The sequence below is a fragment of the Piliocolobus tephrosceles genome, chromosome 4, assembly GCF_002776525.5.
Source record: "Piliocolobus tephrosceles isolate RC106 chromosome 4, ASM277652v3, whole genome shotgun sequence".
NCBI lineage: Eukaryota > Metazoa > Chordata > Mammalia > Primates > Cercopithecidae > Piliocolobus > Piliocolobus tephrosceles.
This window is the reverse complement of record NC_045437.1, coordinates 122,766,822-122,791,134: the sequence shown is the minus strand read 5'-3', so window position 1 is coordinate 122,791,134 and position 24,313 is coordinate 122,766,822. Positions and strand designations below refer to the sequence as shown.

Here is a 24,313-nt window from a genome sequence, read left to right as displayed (position 1 = left end):
CTTCTCTCTCTCTCTCTGTCTCTAACAAAAAAAAAGTGATGGGTTTAGTATCCTCCTAGGACCTATAGATTTTAATATGTCAATTAGTCCCCTTTTATGGGAACTTGTATGTTTGTGACTGACTCATGGTCTTCCAGGTACCTTTTTGTCTCCGTATGACACTGAGCACCAAGTATCAACATCACCTGTCTCTCTTTGAATAAACTTTCTAGACAGGCAACAACCAACAGCCCCTATATAGATGCTTGTCAGAACAGCACGTCATACAAATTCTTCTCAAATTGCAGATTGACAGTTAATCATTACAATGAGATGGAATTGGAAAGTGGGGCTCAAACGCAGGATGTGAAGTACCAAAATTTGTTATTTGGAAATCGTCCAGGTGGCTCCCCCTGATGGAGGCAATGTTGTCCAGGTCTGCATTTCTGTGGGCATTGACTGCTCCAGCCATCCTCTATCATTCTGGCTTGTTGCAAGCTCTGTGAAGGGAGCAATGTATTTCCCAAGAGCCTCAGAGAATGTTGGCTCTGCCATCTTTACCCAGAGAAGCCAGTGTCTCCAGGCTGGCTGTCATACAGAACTCCATCATAAGCCTTGAGACACTGTTCTCAACATGAAATGTAGGGACATTTCTTACTGCCGAAATTCCCCTTAGTATTCTCACAAATTTAAAACAAAAATAGCTTTTTGAGGTATAATTCACATACCATAAAATCCACTCATTGGAAGCTATTTTTAGCTTTCTACAATTTTGGGGAAATTTATGGAGTTGAACAACCAACAACAGCCTCCACACTTTTAGAATATTTTCATCATCCAAAAATTCCCTACTGGCCATTTGCTGTTAATCTACTCTACCCCCAGTCCTAGCCAATACCGATCTGGTTTTCTTATCTCTATAAAAGTGACTTTTCTGGGCATTGCTTATCAACAGGCTTATATAATGTGTTACATGGTAGTTTGTAGGTTCATCTATGCATAGCGTGTATCAGTAGTTCACTCTTTTTATTGCTGAATAGTATTCTGCTGATAAAGGTTTGCCACACTTTCCTTATCCACCAGTTGATGGACATTTGGATTGTTTCCAATTTGGGGCTCTTATGATGCCATGGACATTCACGTACATTTCCTTCTATGGATATATGCTCTAATAAGCTTCTTAAATGCTACTTCTTACATGCTCCTGTGCCCCTAACTATGCTAATCACTTTAAATGTATTATTTCCAGCCTTTGCAAAAACTGCTGAGATAGGAATTTTAACCAAGAAACCAAAGCTTATAAAGAAGCAACTCACTTGAAACAATGCTTCTGGAGCCAAAATTCAACCCCATACTCTTCGAACTATGCCAAGCAGCCTCTATTACTCCCTAACAAAAAAGCAGGCATTTCCACGAAGCTTGCACATGAAACCCAATGGCTCACCCTCCAACCATATCAGAAATCCCTAGTGTGGCCACCTTAAATCGATTGGAGGTTTGCAAATCCACCCTAGGACTTCATATACAAATATTCTCTTCGAAATTACAGCAGCCTCAATGGTCACTTCAAACCCAATTTTGACACGGATACATAGATCAGTATAAATGTATCAATTATCTGCTTTATGCCTAGAACCAAGGTGGGTACAGTGAGGAAACAAAAGATGAATGACAAACAGCTATGGCTCCTTGAGGTCAATATAATGGGACGACCAGCCTCATACACATATGTCTGCATTACGTGGAACGAACTGCACATGTAATAAGAGCTTCAATTATTTAAGAATCTGTGCCAAGACTTAAGCCACTCACAACTTGTGTGTCGTCTACCTATTTCCTTTTTCAGTTATGTGGGCACTGTAGAGCTAAATTACCAACAGAGAGGGAGAGAGCTGAATTCTACACAATTCGTGAGCTACTCAGAAGATATTCGGTGGAAACATTTGGGAAATGTCATTATTTAAGGCAGCTGAATAATCTGCAGATATGTGTGTGTGTGTGCATGTATGTGTGTGTCCATGTGTGTCTACACACACATAAAATCTCCCTGGAAGCTTATAGACATTTTATTTCATTTATACATCTTACAAGTCTTTGTGAAGCACCTACTTGCAGGCACAGTGCAACATGCACACAGTGCAGAGAGCTAAATGGTGTTCCCTGCCCTTCTGGAGCTTACAGTTTCATGGAGAAGATGGATATTAGATAAATAAATTAATTATTAAAATTGTGAGAAGTGCTATGAGGAAATAGAGTATGTCAAGGGAACATTTGCATTTACGCATGTGTCAGGAGCAAAAGGTGATGAGCTGATATTTAGCTTTGCGTTAAAACAAAACAAAAAACCCAGAGCCAAACAAAAATAAAGAACCTTTCAAGCCAATGTGGGGAGGAAGAATTCCCAGTGGGCAAGTGATATATCCTGGTGACTTAGAGTAGGAGGCTGGCAGGAGCGATGAAGAGAAATAGGCATGTTTATAAATGGAAAGCCCTTCCTTCTGGGTCTTCTTAAAATATTCTGCAAATCTTCCATAAAGATTGGCTATTTCTCTATCAAGGCTGGGTAACCTCATATATCAATTCTCCATTTCCCTGCCCAAGTTTGTGATAACGTATCTTCCATTAACCTATGCTGAAAGAGACATTTCTATTCTAAGAATCTATTTATGTTCTCCTCCAACTTTCTCAAAGATATACCTCTGGGTTGTAATACCTCAAGCTGATACTCAGCTGAAATGTGAATACTTTTGCCAAATTTCAGTAACATTGATTGAGCCTTTTCTGAGTCATTTGATCATGGGGATGTGGGGATGCCTTCTCTTTGTAGGGAAAAAAATGCTGTTCCTTTCATTTGAAGGGACGGAGGACTTAATTTGCTTTTTCTGTTACTTGCCATAAATTTGGTCATCAATGTCAACAGCATCCTATGACTTTTTTTTTCAATTATTTCATGAATTAGGGCACAGCAGGTAATCTTAGTTCTGACATCTATTTGAACAAATTAAGTGTAAGTTCCTGTTCTTATCTCTGTTTTTATTACCTTAAGTCACACACTGAATTTTATTTCAGGTCCTTCTCTCTGTATTTTCTCAATTCTTTGCACAGTTCCTTATGAAGCTTCTCTGGTTAATTTCTGTTACTTTCCAGTTGTCAGAAACCTTTAGTTTTGTGATCGTTTTTCCTGAAAGATCTCTAGGATAAAAGTCTAGTTTTACCTTTCATAATCTCCACATCCAATCAAATTTACTTTTTGAAAATGTACTTTCCTGTACCACTTTCTACCGAAGAATTAGTTACCCTTTTTCCTTTCAATTGCCTGTAGTCATTAACAGAAATATTTTCCATCTGTCTCCTAGTTTTCGTTATTTGTCTTCTTTGGTAAGAAAAGCGTATAAAATTGCTTCCACCCTACATTTTGGTCAAATTATTTTGTGGTATGGATTGAAAAGTTTTTATAATTGCACCAAGTTTCATTGACCCGTATTAAAGGTGTCAATGTGCAAAAGCTTTCTATCTGTTTAAGCTACTGGTTTTTCATTAAAATAAGAATGGTTTTCTTAGAGAACAATTTTTTTTTGAGAGACAGGATCTTGTTCTATCACCTAGGCTGGAGCATAGTAGTGTCATCATAGCTGACTGCAGCCTCCACCTCCTTGGCTCAAGCATTCCTCCTGCCTCTGCCTTCTTAGGAGTTGGAACCACATGGGACTACAGGCACATGCCACAACTCCTGGCTCTTTTTTTGTGTGTATATTAATCCATTTTCACATTGCTATTAAGATACTACCCAAGACTGGGTAATTAACAAAGGAGTTTTAATTGACTCACAGTTCCACATGGCTGGGTAAGTCTCAGGAAACTTACAATCATGACAGAAGGTGGAGCAGGCATGTCTTATATGGTGGCAGGAGAGAGAAGTGCAAGTAGGGGAAATGCCAGACACATAAAACCATTAGATCTCGTGAGAACTCACTCACTATCATGAGAAAAGCATGGGGGAAACCACCCCTATGATTCAGTCACCTCCCACCAGATCCCTCCCTCAACACATGAAGATGATGGGGATTACAATTCAAGATTTCAAGATGAGATTTGGATGGGGACACAGCCCAATCATATTGGTGGAGTTTTGCTATGTTGCCCAGGCTGGTCTGAAACCCTTGATCTCAAGCCATTCTCTCCCCTCAGGTTCCCAAAGTGCCTGGATTACAGGTGTAAGCCACCATGTCCGGCCTATTTTTGCATTTGTATCTCATTTAAAAAACAAAAGAAATTAGACATAATACTGATTTCATTATATATTTCTTGGAATAATTATCACTTTTACCATAATAGTAGAGAAACCAAGGAAAAGGTAAAACATTAAAAAAGTGTTATTTGGAACAAAGATTATACAAGACATTATACTAAGAACTGATATGAACAGAGAGATAAATAAGACATGATTCCTGCCTTTCAAAGACTGACACTTTAGTAATGAAGAAAAAAATAAAAGATGTTCATATATCCACAATAAGATGAACATAAGGGAATAAAAATTCAAGGAAGCTGAGTGTGGTGGCTCATGCCTGTAATCCCAGCACTTTGGGAGGCCGAGATGGGCAGATCATGAGGTCAGGAGTTCAAGACCAACCTGACCAACTCGGTGAAACCCCTCTCTACTAAAAATACAAAAATCAGCCCGGTGTGGTGGGCACCTGTAATCCCAGCTACTCAGGAGGCTGAGGCAGGAGAATTGCTTGAAACCAGAAGGTGGAGCTTGCAGTGACCTGAGATCATGCCATTGCACTTCAGCCCGGGTGAAAGAGCGAAACTCCCTCTAAAAAAAAAAGAAAAAGAAAAAAGATTCAAAGGAAAGAGAGCAATATTTAAAATGGGCAGAGTAGTTTTGCACATTCAAGACTGATTCCTGGGACCCACATCTTTGAGGTCAGCATGAGAGGAAGGGGAGGCAAAGTTAAATCAGTCAGTGACTGTGCCCTGGCATTTGAAACCTATATTTTTAAATGAGTGTCTTTGCTTTTCATCCTAAATCTTTTAAACCACGTATAGTTTATCAATAAAGAGATCCCCCTTTTTCTGAGGGAGGAGAATTGGGGAGAAACTTGGGATCTGGAACTGACTTGATCTCTGGCTACTTTGCCTATTCTGATAAAATCGTCTTCACCATCATCATCTCCCCTTGCTTTGACCAGGTGTATTAGACTTTGTCAAAAGCAATGGAGATGATTTTTTCAAGGTGAGAAGGCATACGGGGGTAACTGCAGAATGGTTCATTATTTGGGGGGAATGTTAATCGCCTACCTCGAGGATTCTGAAGAGGGAAAGAATGAGCCAAACGACACTTTGGATTAAATGATAAACTGAGTGTAAAGCCCATAGCAGAGGAGCTGGCACAGAGTAGAGTTCAATGAATAGAATTTCTCCATCACCCTTCCCTTGCCCTACGCTGTTATGAGTTGCAGCTGCTGTCCATATAGGCCTGTTACAGAGAGAGCAGCAGGTGCTCCCCAGGCGTTGACAGGTTAGGGAGTCTGACTCTCAGAGTTTGCATGTTTCTCCTTGACTCTTGATGTCCTGAGTAATTCTTGACAAAGGCATTGTCCTCATTGTTCTGTCTTGGCCCTCTTCTTTTGACTTGAGCATTTTCTGGAGTTGTGAGCCATGTGATAAAGAGGATGAGTCCAGATGGGATGCATCGGTGGTGACCTGGCATTTTCTGCTGGGGTGATTGGTATACCATAGAGGCAGTTAATCAAGGATGGCCAAGGGGCTCCTAGAACACACGATAGTAGTACACCTACACTTTGATCCTCACTCTAGACCTCTGGGAGCCTGTCTGAATATTAAACTCATTAACCAAAGAAACCAGTCTGCCATTGATGTACACATTCCAGCCTGGAATTTTCTTTTTTTTTAATCAAAATGATGTGGGTAGCTGATTCAGCATTACAGTGGTTTGTTCCCCAACCTCCAGAAGTATGTCAGGACTGTTATTTTATAGTATAACATGGCTGTTCAGAAGGTTTCTGAAAACCTAGGGCTTAACATTTTTCTGGTGCCGTTTTATCATATTCCACCCGTGTATCAGGAAATGTGCTTTGGGAAGGTCTTGAAGAAAATTTATAGAATAGGACCACAGCTTGTAACATCGGGAGGACCTGACTTGCATATGATATAAGGAAAGGCTTCCCTAAAGAAGTAAACTGATTAGTAGAAGGTAGCCACAGGGAGGGAGAAGAGTGTATGTGAACTGGGAGGAAAAACAATGTGTTCCAGGAGCTGAAAGGACAGAGTTGTCAGGATGGAGAGAGGAAGCCGGGGAGAGGAGGGCAATAGATGGTAGGAACTGGGCAAGGACCAGACCTTACAAGGTTTCATGGATCACCTTAAAGAGGTAAGAACCCTAGGGACTCTACCTTAACAAAACAGGAAGCCTGTGACAGATGTTTAAGAAGGAAGTGTAATGACCAGATTTGTTTTTAAAAGATCATCTTGCCTGCCATGTGAATAAAGGATTAGAAAGACAGTAAGAGTGATATTGAGAGGACCGATAGGAGGTTGTCACAGTGCAAGACGGCATGATGGCAGAGGACAGCATGATAATTTATCCTTGTCTTTTGGGAGTTTACAATCTAGTAAGGGAGTGGACATGTGTACACAGAATTATTACAGTGTCGCATGTGATAGTGCCATGAGAATTACGCAAGATAACGTGAGAAAGAGAGAGGTCATTTTTTGCAGAGAAAATCAGGGGAATAGCTTCTTACACGGCAAACAGGATCCAAGGAATGTAGTGCCCTGAGGCTTGTTTTATTTTGTTTTTGGCTTGTTTCTTTTTATTTAGATTTTTAGGTACAACTGTTTCCAGATTAAGAAATTGCTTTAAAAGTAGCTTTCCCACTGTTTTGTTTTTTTTAAGCTTCACATACACATACATTTTCTATTCCAGTTCACATTATCTTTGTCAGCAAGGAGAAAGCAGGTTTTATAGTTATATATATAATTTCCTTTTAGACTGGAGTAAGTGAATTCCTCTATTTCTCTTCTGGGTCATCTGTCAGTCCATAAAGCCAGGAAGAGTTTAGAGACAAGTCTCTTTTCTGAGGACGCATGGTTTCTGTGAAAATAATACACACACACGTGCGCACGACTATGCAAATAAATATGGGTGTGATGCTTTCATCATAAGAAATTCAGAATGAATTGCTTTTAGAAGGACTTACACAAAGTTATCCTGCAGTTCCTAGGGCCTCTTCTTTCCTTCTTTTTTTTTTGAGACGGAGTCTCACTCTGTCACCCAGGCTGGAGTACAGTGGTACAATCTCAGCTCACTGCAACCTCCACCTCCTGGATTCAAGCAAGTCTCCTGCCTCAGCCTCCTGAGTAACTGGGATTACAGGTGCCCACCACCATGCCTGGCTAATTTTTTTTTGTATTTTAAGTAGAGATGGGGTTTCACCATGTTGACCATGCTGGTATCGAACTCATGACCTCAGGTGATCCACTCACCTTGGCCTTCCAAAGTGCTGGGATTACTTGTGTAAGCCGCCACACCTGGCCTATTGGGACCCCTTCTTGAAACGCCTGTGTGAGCACCCTACTTACCATCTACCACTGACCACTCCTACATAGGGCTGTGTTTCATTGAGACCACACAGCCAACAAAGTGCACTAGTTTGCTTTGATGGAAAACCTACTAAGCTGTGCTGGTGAATCTCTGCTGAAAAGAAGTAGGCTAGGTTATACTGAAACCATGAGCAAGAGAAATGTTCAGTTGGTCATGTTGGAAGTCATTGGGAATATTTTAGCCCACGATTTCATTCATATTGGCTGAACTCTCAGCTCCACCTATATGTGAGCATGGCTAAGTCACCTAAGCTCTCTGAGTTTCTTTGGAAAAATAAGGTGGTTAGACTGACTGATCACTCAGATGCTTTGCAAATTTAGTTTCAGATATAGATTTCCATCCAGGAGAGCTGTGAACTGATTTTACAAGTTTAGCCTAGTATTGCAAGGATTTAGTTATATGGGTCTATACGCAAGAGAGTACTTGACTATGTCCTTCATACCAATGCCAGAAAAGTAGAGAGAACTCCTTAACTCCTCTAAGTATCTAGAAACACAATTTGAGCCAAGGGGATGGTTGGCTATTTGAACGAGAATTTTGACTGTACCCTGTGGCTTCTACAATTAAAGAAATGGCATATCTGGACTTAGAAAGATAATAGTTTCTTAGGAGTTTACATTCTTAAACCACACCCAGAAGCTTATGTTTCATTTGAGATTATGCAATTTAAGGATATTGACAAATCTGAATGCATCCAAAGAAAACTGATAAGGATGAAGAAAACCCAGGAAAATTGCTATGTATGGAAAAGTTGCTAAAAACTGGGAAGGGTTGGTCTGAAGGAGATTTAGGGATACATGACAGCTGTCTCAAATATTGTGGAGAACTGTCAGAGGAAAAGAAATGAGACTACCCTGGCTCTGTATTTCCTAATAGACCGGGGTAAATCGATTGAAATTGCCGGGAGCTTAATTTGGGCTCAGTGTGGAGAAGAAATTTCTGACAACAATATGTAGCCAAGAATAGGATGGGATCTAATTTCCCTTGTGCAAAGAGTAATTAGGAAGGGACTGGATGTTGATAATATTGATTGTGAAAAGCAATGAGTTGTGCTTTTACATGTATTAATGCAATCTTCATGATAACCTGTTGATGTTGCTTCTGTTATTATTTCCCCCATATTACAGATGAAGAAACTGAGGCACAGTGTGGGTAAGCCACTTGCCTAAAATCACACAGATAGTAGGTGACAGAGCTGGGATTCATACTCATGCCTGTCTTGTCATCAATTTGGGAGGCTTAAACATGCTGCCATGTTGCCTCCAGGTGGCCATCATATAGGTGGATAGTATTTCTGCCCCTGGGTTTCCAGAATGGTCTTTGAAGAGCTCACTGATAGTGGTGTATTTCATGGTGCATAACAGATTCTGTGGTAGTACCTAAGGCAGGCAGAGGTACCTTCCTGCAGGTATGCCAGTCTTTGGTAATGAGCCATTATGCTCCCTCTGTCATTCTGCTGTAACCATGCATAGCCATCCTGTTTCCTTCCTCACAGTATCTGGAGTTGGGATACATTGTTTCCTGGTGGAATTTACTTTGTCTGCCATGTTGATAATATCCACTTCAGCAGCTACACTATGACATTCCCTTACACAAAAGAAAATTACAAAAATATCCAAAAGCCCTACTTTTGGGGTATGCAGACTGTAACTATACTTTCCTTCCAGACATGATGGATAGCTGTTTCTGTTCTTCCCTATCAGAGACTGCTCCTTGTGTGAATGTCGGAGAGAGATCTCTGCTTTATTGGCCCTTTGCGCGTTAGGAAACACAATAAAAAAGGTAAAGTGCTTTCCAGTACAGGAAAGGAGAAATAATCCCTTTCAAACCTGATCAGATGTATCTCAAGGTAACCGACCAGGAAGGAGAACTGACCCTATTTCACATACAGGTACTTTAAAATAATTTCACAACAGGTAGTTAAAATGTAACTATGCTGTGCTGTCAATCATATCTCGTCCTTCTGGATTTTAACGCTTGTTTTACTTGAGGGAAGATGATATTTGAACATTCTATGGCATCCGTCAACAGGAATGCGCACATGGTTTCAAATAAGGGTTTTCAGCCTTCTGAAACCAATTACTTCTGCCTAAATGGAAATGCCAAAGCAGAGATTGTCAGCAACTAAGAGAATAATTTTTTTAAAAAAAATTAAGTATACACAATGATGCCAGAAAACAACAGAAATTGTGCATTCCTGCACACACACGTACACACATGCACCTGAACAAACCTTTTTAAGAGATATTAAAAAAAAAAAAAAAAAAGTCTGTGTCAAACAATGTTAACCCAGAAAGATGCAGAAATGTCAGACACATTACATGGGCAGGACTTGCAGTTGGCATTTGGCTGTCAGCGGGGGAGGCGTCCTCCCCAACTAATTCCTCAGGAACCTCATGCTGAGGCAGTCTACAGGGAAGGGAGCAGAAAGGGAGGAGGGGGAGAGCAGATATTGCCTATTATGTTTTTCCTTCCCAGCTGGAGAAGGCCTCAGCTGTGTCAGACTGGGACTGCTGGTGATTTTCTGTAGTTAGAGGGAAACACAAAAGGAAGAGCAGCCCATTCCCAGCTTACGCTGATGGTGAGCCCACCTCTCCTGATCATTAGCGTTGCTGGCATCATTGAATGCAAGCCAGATCGTCTCTTATGGAGACCCGGCAGTACCTCACCTCAGTCTGTGAGTTTTCTCCATGGGAAGGTTGTGATGGAGTCTCTGGGTAAGGATAATGGTTGTGCATGCAGATGGGGCTTTGCAAGGACCTGTCCTCACTGGCAGACTAGTTGGAGTATTTACTTTAACCCTTCAGTGCGTACCAAGGGAGCGATGGGAGACTAGACGGTGAAACTATTTGATTTCGCACCGCAGCTGTCTTAGAGTAGTTGTGAATTCTTCTCACTGAGTCTAATTTCTAATTCCTATCAGGTTGTTGATCTGAATTTTTTCTGCTACCTTCATGATATCTGCCAGGTATTTCACCAGAAAAAAAAATTCTGTGAAAATAGATATAAATGTAAAATGGAATTTATTAACTGTAAACATCTGTTAAGTCAAGCATCCTGTGTCTACTGCTGAAATACTCTTTCAAGTGACTCTGTCTGCATCTGTCACATTTTTTTCACTCTCCAGAGACCTATTTGCGGTAGCTCTCTGTGTACTAATGAAAACGTGGGATTGGCTTTACCCTTTATTGTAGCTTGGTGTTAAGACATTTTTTAAATAGGCAAAAGGAAGATAGGGGAAATGATCCATTCTATTAGCCGAATTTTCTTCAAAACATGGATTAGTCTTGCTGCTTCTATGTGTTATTTAGCATGCTGAACAGATTTTTGTGAAACTCCTGGTGTCTTCTGCTGCAGGTGGCTGGGTTTGTTGACAAATCTTCAGGTGTACCATTTGCCTTCAAAGGGTGTGCTGCTGCCTCGTCAATATAAATGGAGTGGTAATAACCTCTCACATTCTAGGGCAATGTGTGTTTTACAGAGTATCTTCACTGTATTACTGAGTTGCTCTCATTTTATTATGACATCAGCCCTGTAGGGTAGGTATTCATTCCAATTGTAATTAGCTCCATTTTTTTAAACAAGGAAACTCAAGGCAAAAGACTCATCCAGGGCCACACCTTTAGAACTGGACATGTTGGTATTTCAACCCATTTCAAGTCTCAAGCTTTGTTTTTTTATGTATATGAACTGTGGGTAGTATACGCACAATCAAACAGACATGAGTTGCTGTTTCCATGTTGTATTATATATATATATATATATATATCCCACTTCCTTTTTGCTTCCTTAAGCCACACCAGGCACAGTTACGATGCAGAATGAGTTTAATTGCAGCATGCCCCACCTCTCTTTTCTACAGCTCAACCCCACAACACAAGCTCATACACACACTTCTGTTGCCCCCTTGGCTTAGGAACATGAGTTCCTGAGATGCTATCGGTTTCCCCTCATTTAAGGAGAAAATCATCAGTAGATCTGATAGAGCTAATAGTACCTCTCATGAGTCTGGAAAAAACAAAGTGATGGTTCTACACTGGTGCAATTTCATTTACCTCCATCTGAGTAGAAGAGATATGAGGCTCCAGGAGGAAATCCCCTCATCCTTTGAAACCCCACACTTCAATTATGTCAGATGTTGGGAACAAGGACATGTATCCCCAGAAGCTAGGGAGGACAGATGCCCTCGTGGACACTCTGTGTCTTCTATTTCAACAAGCATAGTGTTTTCTCAAAAGTCTGCCAACGAGAAACCTTGAGAACTGGGAGCAGCAGCTCACCAAGCACCTAGGAACACATTGTAGGACAATTTAGATAAGCCCCATATGATCCAGGGAGACAAGGTCACCCCTCCCACTCCCACCCCTGGCTTTCCTCCAACCAAAGCCATACCACCAAACAACTGCATTCAGTGACCAGTTGCGCTTGGCCACTGGTTCTTTGAGAGAACACAAGGTGGGTTTTAAACTGCCCTGACATAGATCCCCATGAAATCATGTGAGACATCTCTATTTGGGTTTTCCAAATATGCTTTGGCAGTACTTTCTCATATACGCTTTCTTTTTTATTTTTTTATTATACTTTTTTATTTTATATTTTTTATTTTATTTTATTTTTATTTTTATATTTTTATGTTTTTTATATTTTTAAATTATACTTTAAGTTCTGGGGTGCATGTGCAGAATGTGCAGGTTTGTTACATAGGTATCCATGTGCCATGGTGGTTTGCTGCACCCATCAGCTCATCATCTACATTAGGTATTTCCCCTAATGCTCTCCCTCCCCTTGCCTCCCACCCCCAAGCAGGCCCCACTGTGTGATGTTCCCCTCCCTGTGTCCATATGTTCTCACTGTTCAACTCCCACTTATAAATAAGAACATGCAGTGTTTGGTTTTCTGTTCCTGTGTTAGTTTGCTGAGAATGATGGTTTCCAGCTTCATCCATGTCCCTGCAAAGGACATGAACTCATTCTCTTTTTATGACTGCATAATATTCCATAGTGTATATGTGCCACATTTTCTTTATCCAGTCTGTCATTGATGGGCATTTGGGTTGGTTCCAAGTCTTTGCTATTGTGAATAGTGCTGCAGTAAACATACACGTGCATGTGTCTTTGTAGCAGAATGATTTATAATCCTTTGGGTATATACCCAGTAATGGGATTGCTGTGTCAAATGGTATTTCTGGTTCTAGATACTCGAGGAGTCACCACACTGCCTTCCACAATGGTTGAACTAATTTACACTCCCACCAACAGTGTAAAAGTCTTCTTATTTCTACACCTCCTTTCTAGCATCTGTTGTTTCCTGACTTTTTAATGATCACCATTCTAACTGGCATGAGATGGTATCTCATTGTGGTTTTGATTTGCATTTCTCTAATCTCATATACCCTTTCTTTTGCTTCAGAAAGAGAGCAAGGGATTTCACATTACAAGAATTTCTTTATTGGAACAATTTTAATATTCTGAAGTCTTTTTCTTAGAGCATTCAAGTATGCCCTGGTTACCCTATAGCAGGACAAATGCCCTTCCACCTCAACCACAGTCTGCCTTCAGGCATCTGTCAACACACAAGTACAAAGTGTTGTAGAATACTACCAGAGTTTGCACTGTGGGGTTATCTTTTATACTCTCCTTTTAAAAGTAATCCTGAAAATCTCTTAGGAAATTGATGAAGGGTGGGTTCATAAAACCTCACAATGTCAGAGTTGGAAGGCAGTCTAAATTGTATGTGGTCCTTATAGTCTCATTATGATGACCAAGAAATCAATTCCCAGGGAGGCTGAGATTTGTCCCAGTTTACTATGATGATGACTGTGCTGCATATTTTCTGTTTGTCCTTCACATTCTTTCAATCCATCAATATCTTGCTCTCTGCCCTGGAAGCCGACCCTATAGACTGGATCTGTGGGTGCTCTAACCTCTAGCTGATTGCTGGATTGGCTCAACGGGAAGAGACCAAAGATCAGAAGATAGAAAGTGGAAGAGATAGAGGCAGGGACACTTCCTACCAGTTTCCTCCTTGTCATTGTACTATAGCTGGCTGTTTCTCTGTATCTGAGACAGATATTCCCAGGTAGCCCTCTCCATACAGTCTTCTCTTTCTGGATTCCTCTAATCATTTCCCCTTTTTTTAGCCCTAGATCATTGCATGTTAGCTTTTATAAGCTCACATTCTGTACATGGAAACATATATTAGGACTCTGGTTCTGTAAGTGGAAAAATTCGCTGATTTTCTTGAGCTGTGTACACTGCCATAACTTCTGGTTGCCAAAAACCTTGATTGCAACTGTTTAAATAGTCCCTTTATTAAACTCTCTCATATTGCCAAGTTTGGGTGTCATCTGCTTTCATGCTAGAACCTTGATTGATACAGAAACAGCTAAAGCTAAAACTACAGCCCAGTTAGTTCTCCATCTCCTTAACCCTACTCTATTTGCTTTTCCACCATACTGCTTTTACCATGGATACCTTGATACTTTGAATAAATATATAATTGTTTCATAAACACACAATAATTTTGATAGTAGATAACAGTAGTATGCAGTGGTTAAATACATAGACTCAACATCTTGGGTTCAAATCCCACTTCTGACACATACTAGATTATTTAACTAGCAGGTTGCTTAGGGTTCAAATTCCAGTTCTGACACATACTAGATTACTTGGGTTCAAATCCCTGTTCTGACACTAGATTAATTAACTAGCAAGTTGCTTAACTTCTCTGTGTCTCAGTGTCCTCTTTCATAACAATAAAGTTATTGTGGAGATTAAATCATATCAGTTCCTTCAAAGAATTTAGCACATATAAGGGTGTTAAATGTTCATAAGTGCTTAGCACATGGTAAGTGCTCCATAAATGTTAGCTTTTATGAGGGTTTGCTGTTTGTTAGGACTCACATTCTGTACATGGAAACATTTATTAGGACTCTGATTTTGTAAGTGGAAAAATTTTCAGATTTTCTCAAGCCTTGCACGCTGTCATAAAATTTCATGAGGATAAAGTCATCAGTTCCCAGGAAGACTGAAGGGTTACAGGGGAAGTGGGGAGGTGCAGGTAAGTGGGGGTATGTATGAGTCACCAAGGGATGTGAGGAGAGATGGGAAAGGAATGTAGACAACATCATGATGGACAAGCCCAGATGTGCCGGGAAGCTCTAATCCACCTGGGAGGGCTGTGAATCAGCCCCCTTCCAGCAGGGTAGGTGTCCAGTTCCTGGCTGGTTGACCTGGGAGGAGGCCATGGAAGCTGTTGCCCCATCAATCTATTGTTGAGAGATACAGCCATGAGCCTGGATGTTCCTACAAAAATAATGATGCAACAGTTAGTTTACAAAAGTGCTGACAAACCCCACCTGGAGACAGTATTTCTTTAGCTGCAAAGTGTGAAATAAAGTGTGATTTTTTTAAAAAACATAGATTCTGTTTTTCAGATATTGATTCTTTCTTTTGCATATTTGATGAATATTCAGAAACGTGAACTTGACTATACTTGAGCATGGTCTTACCTGAGCTTACTAAAGCAGTGGCTATACTCAAGCTCTACATCTCTGGGTAGTCACTGTGGGTATTTGGAGAGAGGAGCTAAATTTCTGAACTGACTTATTCAGGTAGAATGCTATGCCCAGCTCTTCATTGATTAAAACTCTGCATGGCGCATTTTATCCTCAATGGCTTAGCTCCTGGTCTCCCTAAGGGTGCAATAAATTGTGACTTCTCTTACCTCGAACAAGTTTCTTCTCTCCTATCATTAAATAGGGCACTGTGACATGCCTCTGAAAGAAAGAGAAATTAAGTCATCCCGTCTTTCGTTGTTCAGGATGGTGACAACTCTCTGTTATTACTTTATGTCAGGCAAGGAAAGAATTTAATACACTGTTAGAAGGCATTGGACATAGGAGGAAGTGCATGGTGCTCTGTGGCCTCTGTGAGTTAGACTTAGGCCCTAACATCCAATTGCAGGCAACCGAGGCTTCTCCCACTTGTTCCCTTTCTCCTTGTTTTCTCTTTTGCCTTTATTAGAATTTTTATTATTGGCCTGATTCTGATCGTTAGTAATTGTCCCTAGAGTGGACAGCCAGTCAATTTAGGTAGACTTGTAAATAGGTAAGTGTCAACAACAGGTTCCACAGGCAGCTGCCTTCTTATCGTTGTTGTTGGGTGTTTTTTTGTTTGTTTGTTATTGGTTTGTTTTTTGAGACAGAGTCTCAGTCTGTCACCCAGGCTAGAGTGCAATGGCATGATCTCAGCTCACTGCAACCTCTGCCTCCCAGGTTTAAGTAATTCTCCTGCCACAGTCTCCCGAGTAGCAGGGATTACAGGCGCCTGCCACTATGCCTAGCTAATTTTTGTATTTTTAGTAGAGACAGGGTTTCACCATGTTAGTCAGGCTGGTCTTGAACTCCTGACCTCAGGTGATCCTCCCACCTTGGCCTCCCAAAGTGCTGGGATTACAGGGGTGAGCCACCGCACCCGGCCTTACTGTTCTGTTCATGTCCTGTTGCAATGTCCATGTCCTTGCCCAACAATGACCCACTAAATATCTCTGTGGCACAAATGTCCAGGTCTATGGGTGACTAAGATAGTGAGTGAATGCCTTTTCCTATCTAAAGTTGCTGCTTTTCCTCTTCTGTCTTTTGTAAAAATGAATCCTACTCTGAGCAAGTTGTTTAAAAAGAAAGATCATCCTCTTTCTCATCCACCATCTTCGCTGCCAGTTTCCTCTCCCCTGCTTAATTTTTCACTTCTACTTTTGTTTTTCTGTGGCACATTTGAGTTTCTAACATGCTGTGTAATTATTGATTATGTGATTTTCTGTTTGCCTCTACCCATTAACATATAAGCTCGACCAGGGCAGGAAACTTGGTTGTGTTGTTCACTGATCTACCCCATGAACTCAGAATGCTGTCTGATACATGGTAGGCAGAATAAATGAGGAAACAAGTGTCCCGAAGAAGCCACTCCAAGAAATTCTTCAGCCTCCAAAAAAGACCCAATATTGTATTTCTCCACATTGAGAAATATGGACTGCTATTAGAAAAAAAAAATCCTAAAATCATATTCCATCAAAATATCAAATATCAAAAGGGAAGTTTTGCTTTCTAACTGATCATTGTTTTAGTTTTAAATTATTAAGTTGAAAGCATAAAATGAAAACCATCAAGTAGCACCTACACAGACCACAAATGGCTCTGCAGACCATGGAGTGAGGACCATAGGCCTAATGAGAAGTCACAGAATGCATCCCCAGACCCTCCAAGGCAACTGGAATTTCTCACTTCACTCCCCAAGCTTCTGAGAAGCTGTACAGAGCTCTTGTGGCCTTGCCATTCCTCCTCCCATAGACACATTCAGCAATTATCGTATATCTGCTGAGCCTGAGATGGAAGCACAGAGATAGTGCCAGAAGGGCCACATCCAGCAATATCGCTGATTGAAAAAGTTTTCTCAACTTTGAATCATCAATAAGCTTCAACCAGTGAGCTATGAGTGCCATTGGAACCAGCGCCTCAGCTAGAAAGAATTAAGCAGATGCAGAAGCACTGCCTAACTTGGGGCTAGCCTGAGAAACACATAGTTCTTGATTCTCAGATGACTCTTTGGAAGAAAATCAAAGTGACTAATTTTTAGTCTCTTTCTCTCTCCTGTCTCTCTCATGCATACGTGCATATAAACACACACATGCACATGCATGGATACACAGCTGTAAGGTTTTCTACAAGTGAGTTAAGAATATACCTGGCTCTTTAGGAGGACAAAAGATCCCCTCCTGCACATCCCCAAAAACCTTTATTTCACTCTTAGGTGTGGGGGAACTTAGGTCTAATATTCTGCTTTTCAACTGCACAAAGCATCAAAGCTTCTTTATCATGTAGACTAAACTACATTAAGGATCAAAAAGAACACATAACATTTGTGATGGCCAATCGTATTCCAGAGGGATGCTTCCCTCCCTGTCTCTCATTATGTTTGTCTATTTCTTTTGCCCATGTGAAACCCTGTGTGATTTAAGCAGGTGCTCCAGTCTGCAGTGCTCTAGTTGTCAATTGGCAATGGTGAGGTTAGGCATGAAAAGCCAATTTTAGATATTCTCCTGGTATTGATCTCTGCTTATCAGAAAGGCTTTTGCTGTGCTAGTTCACTTCTGTGCTTAGGCAAAGTCTTTGACAGATTTACCACCACAACGTATTCAATCTGTTATAAAGTAGCAACAGCAAGCAAGGTGTTTTTCCCCTTTCTTTGACCCAGTTTAAAGAAACACTTCTTTAAGTTTACATAGAGGTTGCAAGGCAATCAAGATTCCTCCTACAGGAGTGGCCAGAAGAATTTCTACAAGTCCTCTACATCTTCACCTCCAAAAGCTGCTGTCTTTGGGGCTACAGAACAGCTGCCATGTGCAGGAAATACTTTACCAAAATTCAATTGAACTGTCAGACTTTTTTTTTTCCACCCTTTGTTCCTTTTCCATTATCACTGATTATCCAACTTATAAATTCCCCGTTCACACTTACTCTTTGACCTGACTTCTCCCTGTAGAGCAATTCCGGAAACCAGGACTGTGGCCCTAATGCACACACTATTAAATATTGGCACTCAAAGTCACAAGAGTGTATTCCAGCTCTCTTGCTGAAGGCAGCTGGTGCAAGGCTCACTGCTTAGAGAAAAATGTGGTGAAAGCAAGTGAATGCTTTAAAGGATCTTTTAAGAAGTAATACTTGGGATACTTTGGTTCATGTTCCATCCTGTCTGGTGTGGTCTTTTTATTTCTTTCCTATGTGGACCACAGAGAGCACAACTTTTACCAAGAGGCTTTCCCCGGTGCACAAGTCTAAATCATTTCATTCCTTCACGTTAGATTCTTTGTGCTGATAGTTTCAAATGGCAGCCTCAAGCTCCCAAGCAATCAGCAAACGTCAAATGTCCCCAAGCACCACAACCAGCTGAGATACTGAGCCACTGCCTGCTGAATGAAGATTGTATTATTAGTAGCATAATGTTTCTGGTGGGGAGGGGAATAGGAAAGTCAAAGAAAAGAAAGAAAGTTGCTGTTCACAGACACAAGCACAATTGTTTTCAATTGCCCAGCATTGTCTAAGAACCAAAGTCATTCTAACATCAAATCTGGGGAGAGTTTGCTAACTTCATTACAACTCATGCCTTGAATAAATGATAAATGGCAGTGCACGCTTCTAACTTTTCATGAATTTGTTTTAATACCTAGAATTTTTCTTCTAGGTAGGCTGAACTTCCCTCACTTTAAATTGTCTGTTTACTTTAATTAAGCCTTCCTCCGGCTCTCCAACTTGTTGAGCTTGACAAGCATTAATTTATAGTGAGCATTTTTTCCCTTTTTCTTTCTTTTATTTTTTCAACTTTAGCCCTCTCATCCTTGCCTGGCAAAGAAGCCAATGAGTAACTGACAAGCAACTTATTACTAATCCCAGCTTTCTTCGTGGGAAGGTGTCTCAATCAATACAAGTCAGAATTTCCAAGCCACTCCTGCTGATAGTCTGCATTGCGTGTCTCTGTGTTGGCTTCTTAGCGTAGGCATCTCAGATAGGATCTGGCAGACAGGGAGATGCTGAAAAATTCTCAACTTAACATTCCAGCTGTGGCAAAGAGAAAAAATATATATATTGTTAGGGGTAAATCTGGGAGACTGCTGAGTCTTCCCTCCACTGCTTATACCCCAATTTTAAGCTACATGCTGCTATCCGTTCTTTATGTCCTAGTCCAGATTTGACTTCTGAAAATTTTTCAGTGACCCTCCCTTTCCCCCTGCCACCCACAGTTAAGTAAGGTTTCTCATCCCTGCTCTGAGAACACCATCTGTTTTTTCCATCATAGTGCTTCTTATATCCTATTTAAATTAACTTAGCAATTTAATTTAAATTGACTAGATTGTCAGCTCTCCAAGGAGCAAGAAAGCCTGTCTTATTGTCATATCTCACCTGGCAAATCGTAGCTTCTCAAGAAAGAGACCTCTGTTGAATGTGATTTGTAAGCTCTGTGATCTGGAAGCTAGAGAGAGCTCCCACTCTTGCCTTTGTGTTTCAGACAGTGCATTGAGTTACACAAGGCAAATTTACCTGCCTCTTTAGATCAAAATAGAGCGCATTCTTAGGTGGAACAGCGGCACGTGGAGATGGTGGGCCGGTGAGGATTGACTCTTTACTATCTCCAGTCTATTACCCGCATGCAGAGAAGATCAGGGCCAAGATGCATATTTATGATCTCTGAATGAATGTGCATTCCCTACCTGCCCACGGGGAGCTGTCCCCTGAGTCTCCCCTCTGCCAGCCACACTCCTGTGCTCTGATGGATGGAGCTGACTGGGCAAATTGCTATGCTGATGAACTGCTCAGCTACCTGAGCAAATGTTCCAGAGAGATCTCCAGGGATATACCACATTTTAGAGAAGGATTCATCCCAGCCTGGGGTGAGTCTTTTAGCCCTTCGCAAGCTGAGTATGGTGGGGTAAGGAAGATGAAAGGACTACAGTCTCAGTGCTCACTTTTCTGCAACCTGAGTGCCTGTCTTTGGGCTGGCGAGAAGCCTTATTGCATTTTTCACTCCTCCCAGAAAGTTATTCAAATTGAGACCTAGAGGTCTGGGTGTCACAGTGCTCACTGAAAGAGCAAAATCAAGAAGCTGAACGGAAAGCACTTAAAGGGAGGATGCATTACCTTAAAATATGCAGATGGAAAACTGACATTATTGTCAATGTCAGAAGTCACCTTTCGGAGTAAACATTTACCTCTGGGCAAATGCTGGGATGTGCTTCTTTCCATTTACAAATGACTGGGTATGCAAATGCAGGGGGTTAGAGTTGCGCCCCAGAATGTGGAGTTGCCTTCTTTCATATATCCATAATGAGGAACATGCAGGAATCTGTCAAAAAAGGCATCATGGGCTTGATTTGTACCTTCTGAATAAAGGAGATTTCAGTGTTAAATCTGCCAGCTGGTTTTGTGCCTAAGTATTACATCAGTCTCTTGTATGATCTTGCATCCTGTGTAAAATGCAATATTTTGGCCTAATGGGCAGGATTAGCACGAGCTGGGAAGCCATAAGTGAAAGTTTCTTGTTTCTAGAGAGCAAGTTAGAGCTTTTATATTATCTGCCGTGGAGCTCGGTGAATTTAAATGTATCTCTTGGGCTTTGGTAATATTCGTGTTAATGTCAAAATTGATCCCATTGTTATTGAGATGTGTGGTTTTTTCAGGCCAAAGATGCACAGAGCCTGTTGCCAGGGCTGATGAATATATGCACAGGACACATTCTTTCTAACCGTTTCTCAGAACCAAGCGATATTATCATGTTATCATGGTGCCTGCTACCGTATTCTCTTCACAGGTCTGCATTTTTCTGTCAATCACTTGTAAACTTAATTGATATGTATTGAAAACCTACTGTGTGTCTAGCACTTTGTTTGACTCTGGGGATCAAGCAAACACTGTTGCAACAATGGGCAAGATCTGGGCTCTTTTTCCATAGGATTTATCCCTAGAAACAGAGAGAGAGAGAGAGACAATAAAATAATTGAACAAGTAAAAGTATTATAACTGAATATTTATTTTAGTGTTATGTGAAAAAAGAGCAGGAAGAGAGAAGAAATCATGATGAGGGGAGCCACTGGAACAACTGATGACCAGGTGGTATTTAAGCTCAGACAGGGTGAGACGAAGCCCACCTTCAAAATAGAGAGGGAAAGAGTTTTCATGGCAAAGGGATTAATATGTGCAAAGATTCTAACGTAGGGAAAAATTTTACATATTTAGAACACTAAATGGAGCTAAGCATTCTAGCACAAAACAAGGGGACACAGTGGGATGATATGGAATTAAAGAAATTCACATTTCTTTAATTATCAGATAACAGATCACATAGGGCATTGTAGCCATGGCAGAGTTTATCATTTTATCAAAAGTGCAATTAGAAGCCATCAAAGGATGTTTCTTAGTTCAGTTTCTGTCTTTACAAAGTATATTTTTACATCCATTTGAATGGCTATTATCAAAAGAATTTAAAAATAGGAAATAAGTGTTTGCAAGGATATGGGGAAAGTAGAACCTTTGGCCAGGTGTGATGGCTCATGCCTGTAATCCCAGCACTTTGGGAGGCTGAGGCGGGCAGATCACCTGAGGTCAGGAGTTCGAGACCAGTCTGGCCAACATGGTGAAACCCCATCTCTACTGAAAATACAAAAAAATTAGCTGGGTGTTGTGGTGCATGCCTGTAATTCCAGCTACTTGGGAGGCTGAGGCAGGAGAATTGCTTAAACCCAGGAGGTGGAGGTTGCAGTGAGCCAAGATCGTGCCACTGCACTCCAGCCTGGGAGACAGAGTGAGACTCCATCTTGAAAAACAAACAAACAAACAAACAAAAACTAGAACCCTTAATCATAGCTGGTGGGAATGTAAAATGATATCATTGCTGTGGAAAACAGTAGGGTGGTTCCTCAAAACATGAAACGTACAATTACCATATGATCCAAATCCACTTCTGTATGTATACTTGTCAAAATGAAAAGCAAAGACTCAGACAGATATTTGTACACCCATGTTCATAGCAGCTTTATGCACAATAGCCAAAAGATGGAAGCAACCCAAATGTTGGTCAACAGATGACAGAATACACGAATGTGGCATCCACATACCACAAAATATTATTCAGTCCTAAAAAGGAAGGCAATTCTGAAACATACTGCAGCATGGATGAACCTTGACAATATTATGCCAATTACAAAAAGCCAGATGTGAAATAACAAATATTGTATGATTCTACTTAAAGGAGACATCTTAGAATAGTGAGATTGATTGACATAGAAGATAAAATGGTGGTTACCAAGGACTAGAGAAATGATGGACTGCAGGGTTATTGTTTAATGGGTATGGAGTTTTGGTTTGAAAAGACAAAAGAGTTCTGGAGATGGATGGTGATAATGGCTGCCCAATAGTGTGAATGTACTTAATGCCATTGAATTGTACACCTAAATATGATTAGAAATATAAATCTTACATATACTTTAACACAATAAAAGAAAATCACCATATTTTATGCTAGATAGAAAGGAAGCAAAAGAATAATAGCAAAAAGAGAAGAGGCTACTGCTCTAGTTTATTATTAAGACTATGATCATTTGGTGGCAATAGAGAGGCAGAGAATCTCAGGATTTAAAACATTTTAGAGGAAGAGGCTGCAGGACTTACTTGTGGATCATATTCCAGTTCTTTGTAGTTTTAACTCTGATACACTTGAAGTCTGTAGACCACACTTGTAGGGGTAAAAGACTGGCAAAATCCCTTTGACTGGCAGATGTGTTTAAGCTTGATGTCTTGGTGCATGACAAGGAAAGCTTTATTTTTAAACTCTTCAGTAGTCTTGGATGGAGTATGGGAGCTATTGCTGTTGACATGTGAATATTTGCCTGCACTGTCATACAGCAGTCATATGCTCGGTGTGAATGTGGCTTGTCTTGAGATTTGCAGTGATAACTAGCATGTGGCTAGAGTTGTTCATTCTCTCCCTTATTAGTAATGCACGTCTTCCATTAGCATATGCAACTAACTACTCCCGTTCCCCTGTGCTGTGTTGACATTCATTGTAATGATTTATTATCCAAGCTAAATAACCCACAATATGAAACAACAAACATGCCTATGTTTGTGTTTTCCATTGGTTTTGTTTTCCCTTTCTTGCTTCCACATAAGTAGATAGTTCTTTGTGTGATCATTACATGCTATAGAAATAAGCAATGGGAAAGCCCACTAGAAAGGTTAAGAATGTTGGTAAGGTTTATTTTTAAACAATTGAACATCCACCAAACTTAGTGACATCCCCCATTAGTGCCTTGGAATTTTAAAAAGATATGTAGATTATTAGGAAAATGTTTGTTATGTGCAAATACTCCATATAAGACTTAATGATCTATGAAAGGGCCACATTTGGGCTTCCTGTGGAGCCTCCAAAGCCCTAGAAGCCTTGTTTTATTTATTTGGGATGTTTCCAGGATGATCTCAATCATCAGGAGCACATAATGGTTATGAAGTGGTAGAGAGTGGTGGTGGGGATCCGAGCTCTTAAGTTAGACTGCCTGAATTTATATCCCAGCAAAGCCACTGACTGTGTGACCTGGGAGGATTTACTTACTTACTGAGCCTCAGTGTCCCTCTTCTATAAAATGGGAACATTAGCCATGCCTTTCTCATGAGATTCTTGTGATGATTAAGTAAGATAATAAATGTAAAGCTCTTGCAACAATACATATCTTAGAGTAAGTTCTCAATAAAGGTTAGCTGTTATTATCATCAGTGAACTGCAAATAATATTCTCATAAGAAAGACATTATATATGAAAAGAAATAGATATAGAAACATATAAAAAGATGAAGAGATAAATGTATACATAGAGGTCATTACTTGTGTGAATATGTACATAAAACAGTGAAATTAATGTGGAGATTGCTTTACAGTTTATGGAGTGTTTGGTGTTCGTGAAGATTTGGTAGTATTTTGCCCCATTCAACAGAGATTTGAAATCTTCATCCATAAGTAATTTGATGTTATTTCAAAGGCACATCCTCACTCACTCTGGTCATTTTATTTTTTACTGAATGTATGTAGTTACATTTTAATCACTGTGATTACATTTAACATCATTTTGGACATTGGGGCCTTTTCATTGGCTAATGATAATTTCT

General features: G+C 40.4%; 1 protein-coding gene across 7 annotated transcripts in view; it reads left to right on the top strand.

Annotated features, from left to right (window-relative positions):
• TENM2 (teneurin transmembrane protein 2) overlaps nt 1-24,313 on the top strand; it is a 1,213,529-nt gene that overhangs the window by 688,304 nt on the left and 500,912 nt on the right. The window contains exon 1 of one of the 7 annotated variants that reach the window (XM_023218894.3): nt 10,064-10,326. The exons of the other annotated variants lie outside the window; for them this stretch is intronic. Coding sequence (XP_023074662.2) covers nt 10,188-10,326 — 139 coding nt within the window. The 5' untranslated portion in view covers nt 10,064-10,187. Of the gene's footprint in view, nt 1-10,063; nt 10,327-24,313 lie in introns of those variants that run through there. 7 annotated transcript variants of the gene reach the window in all.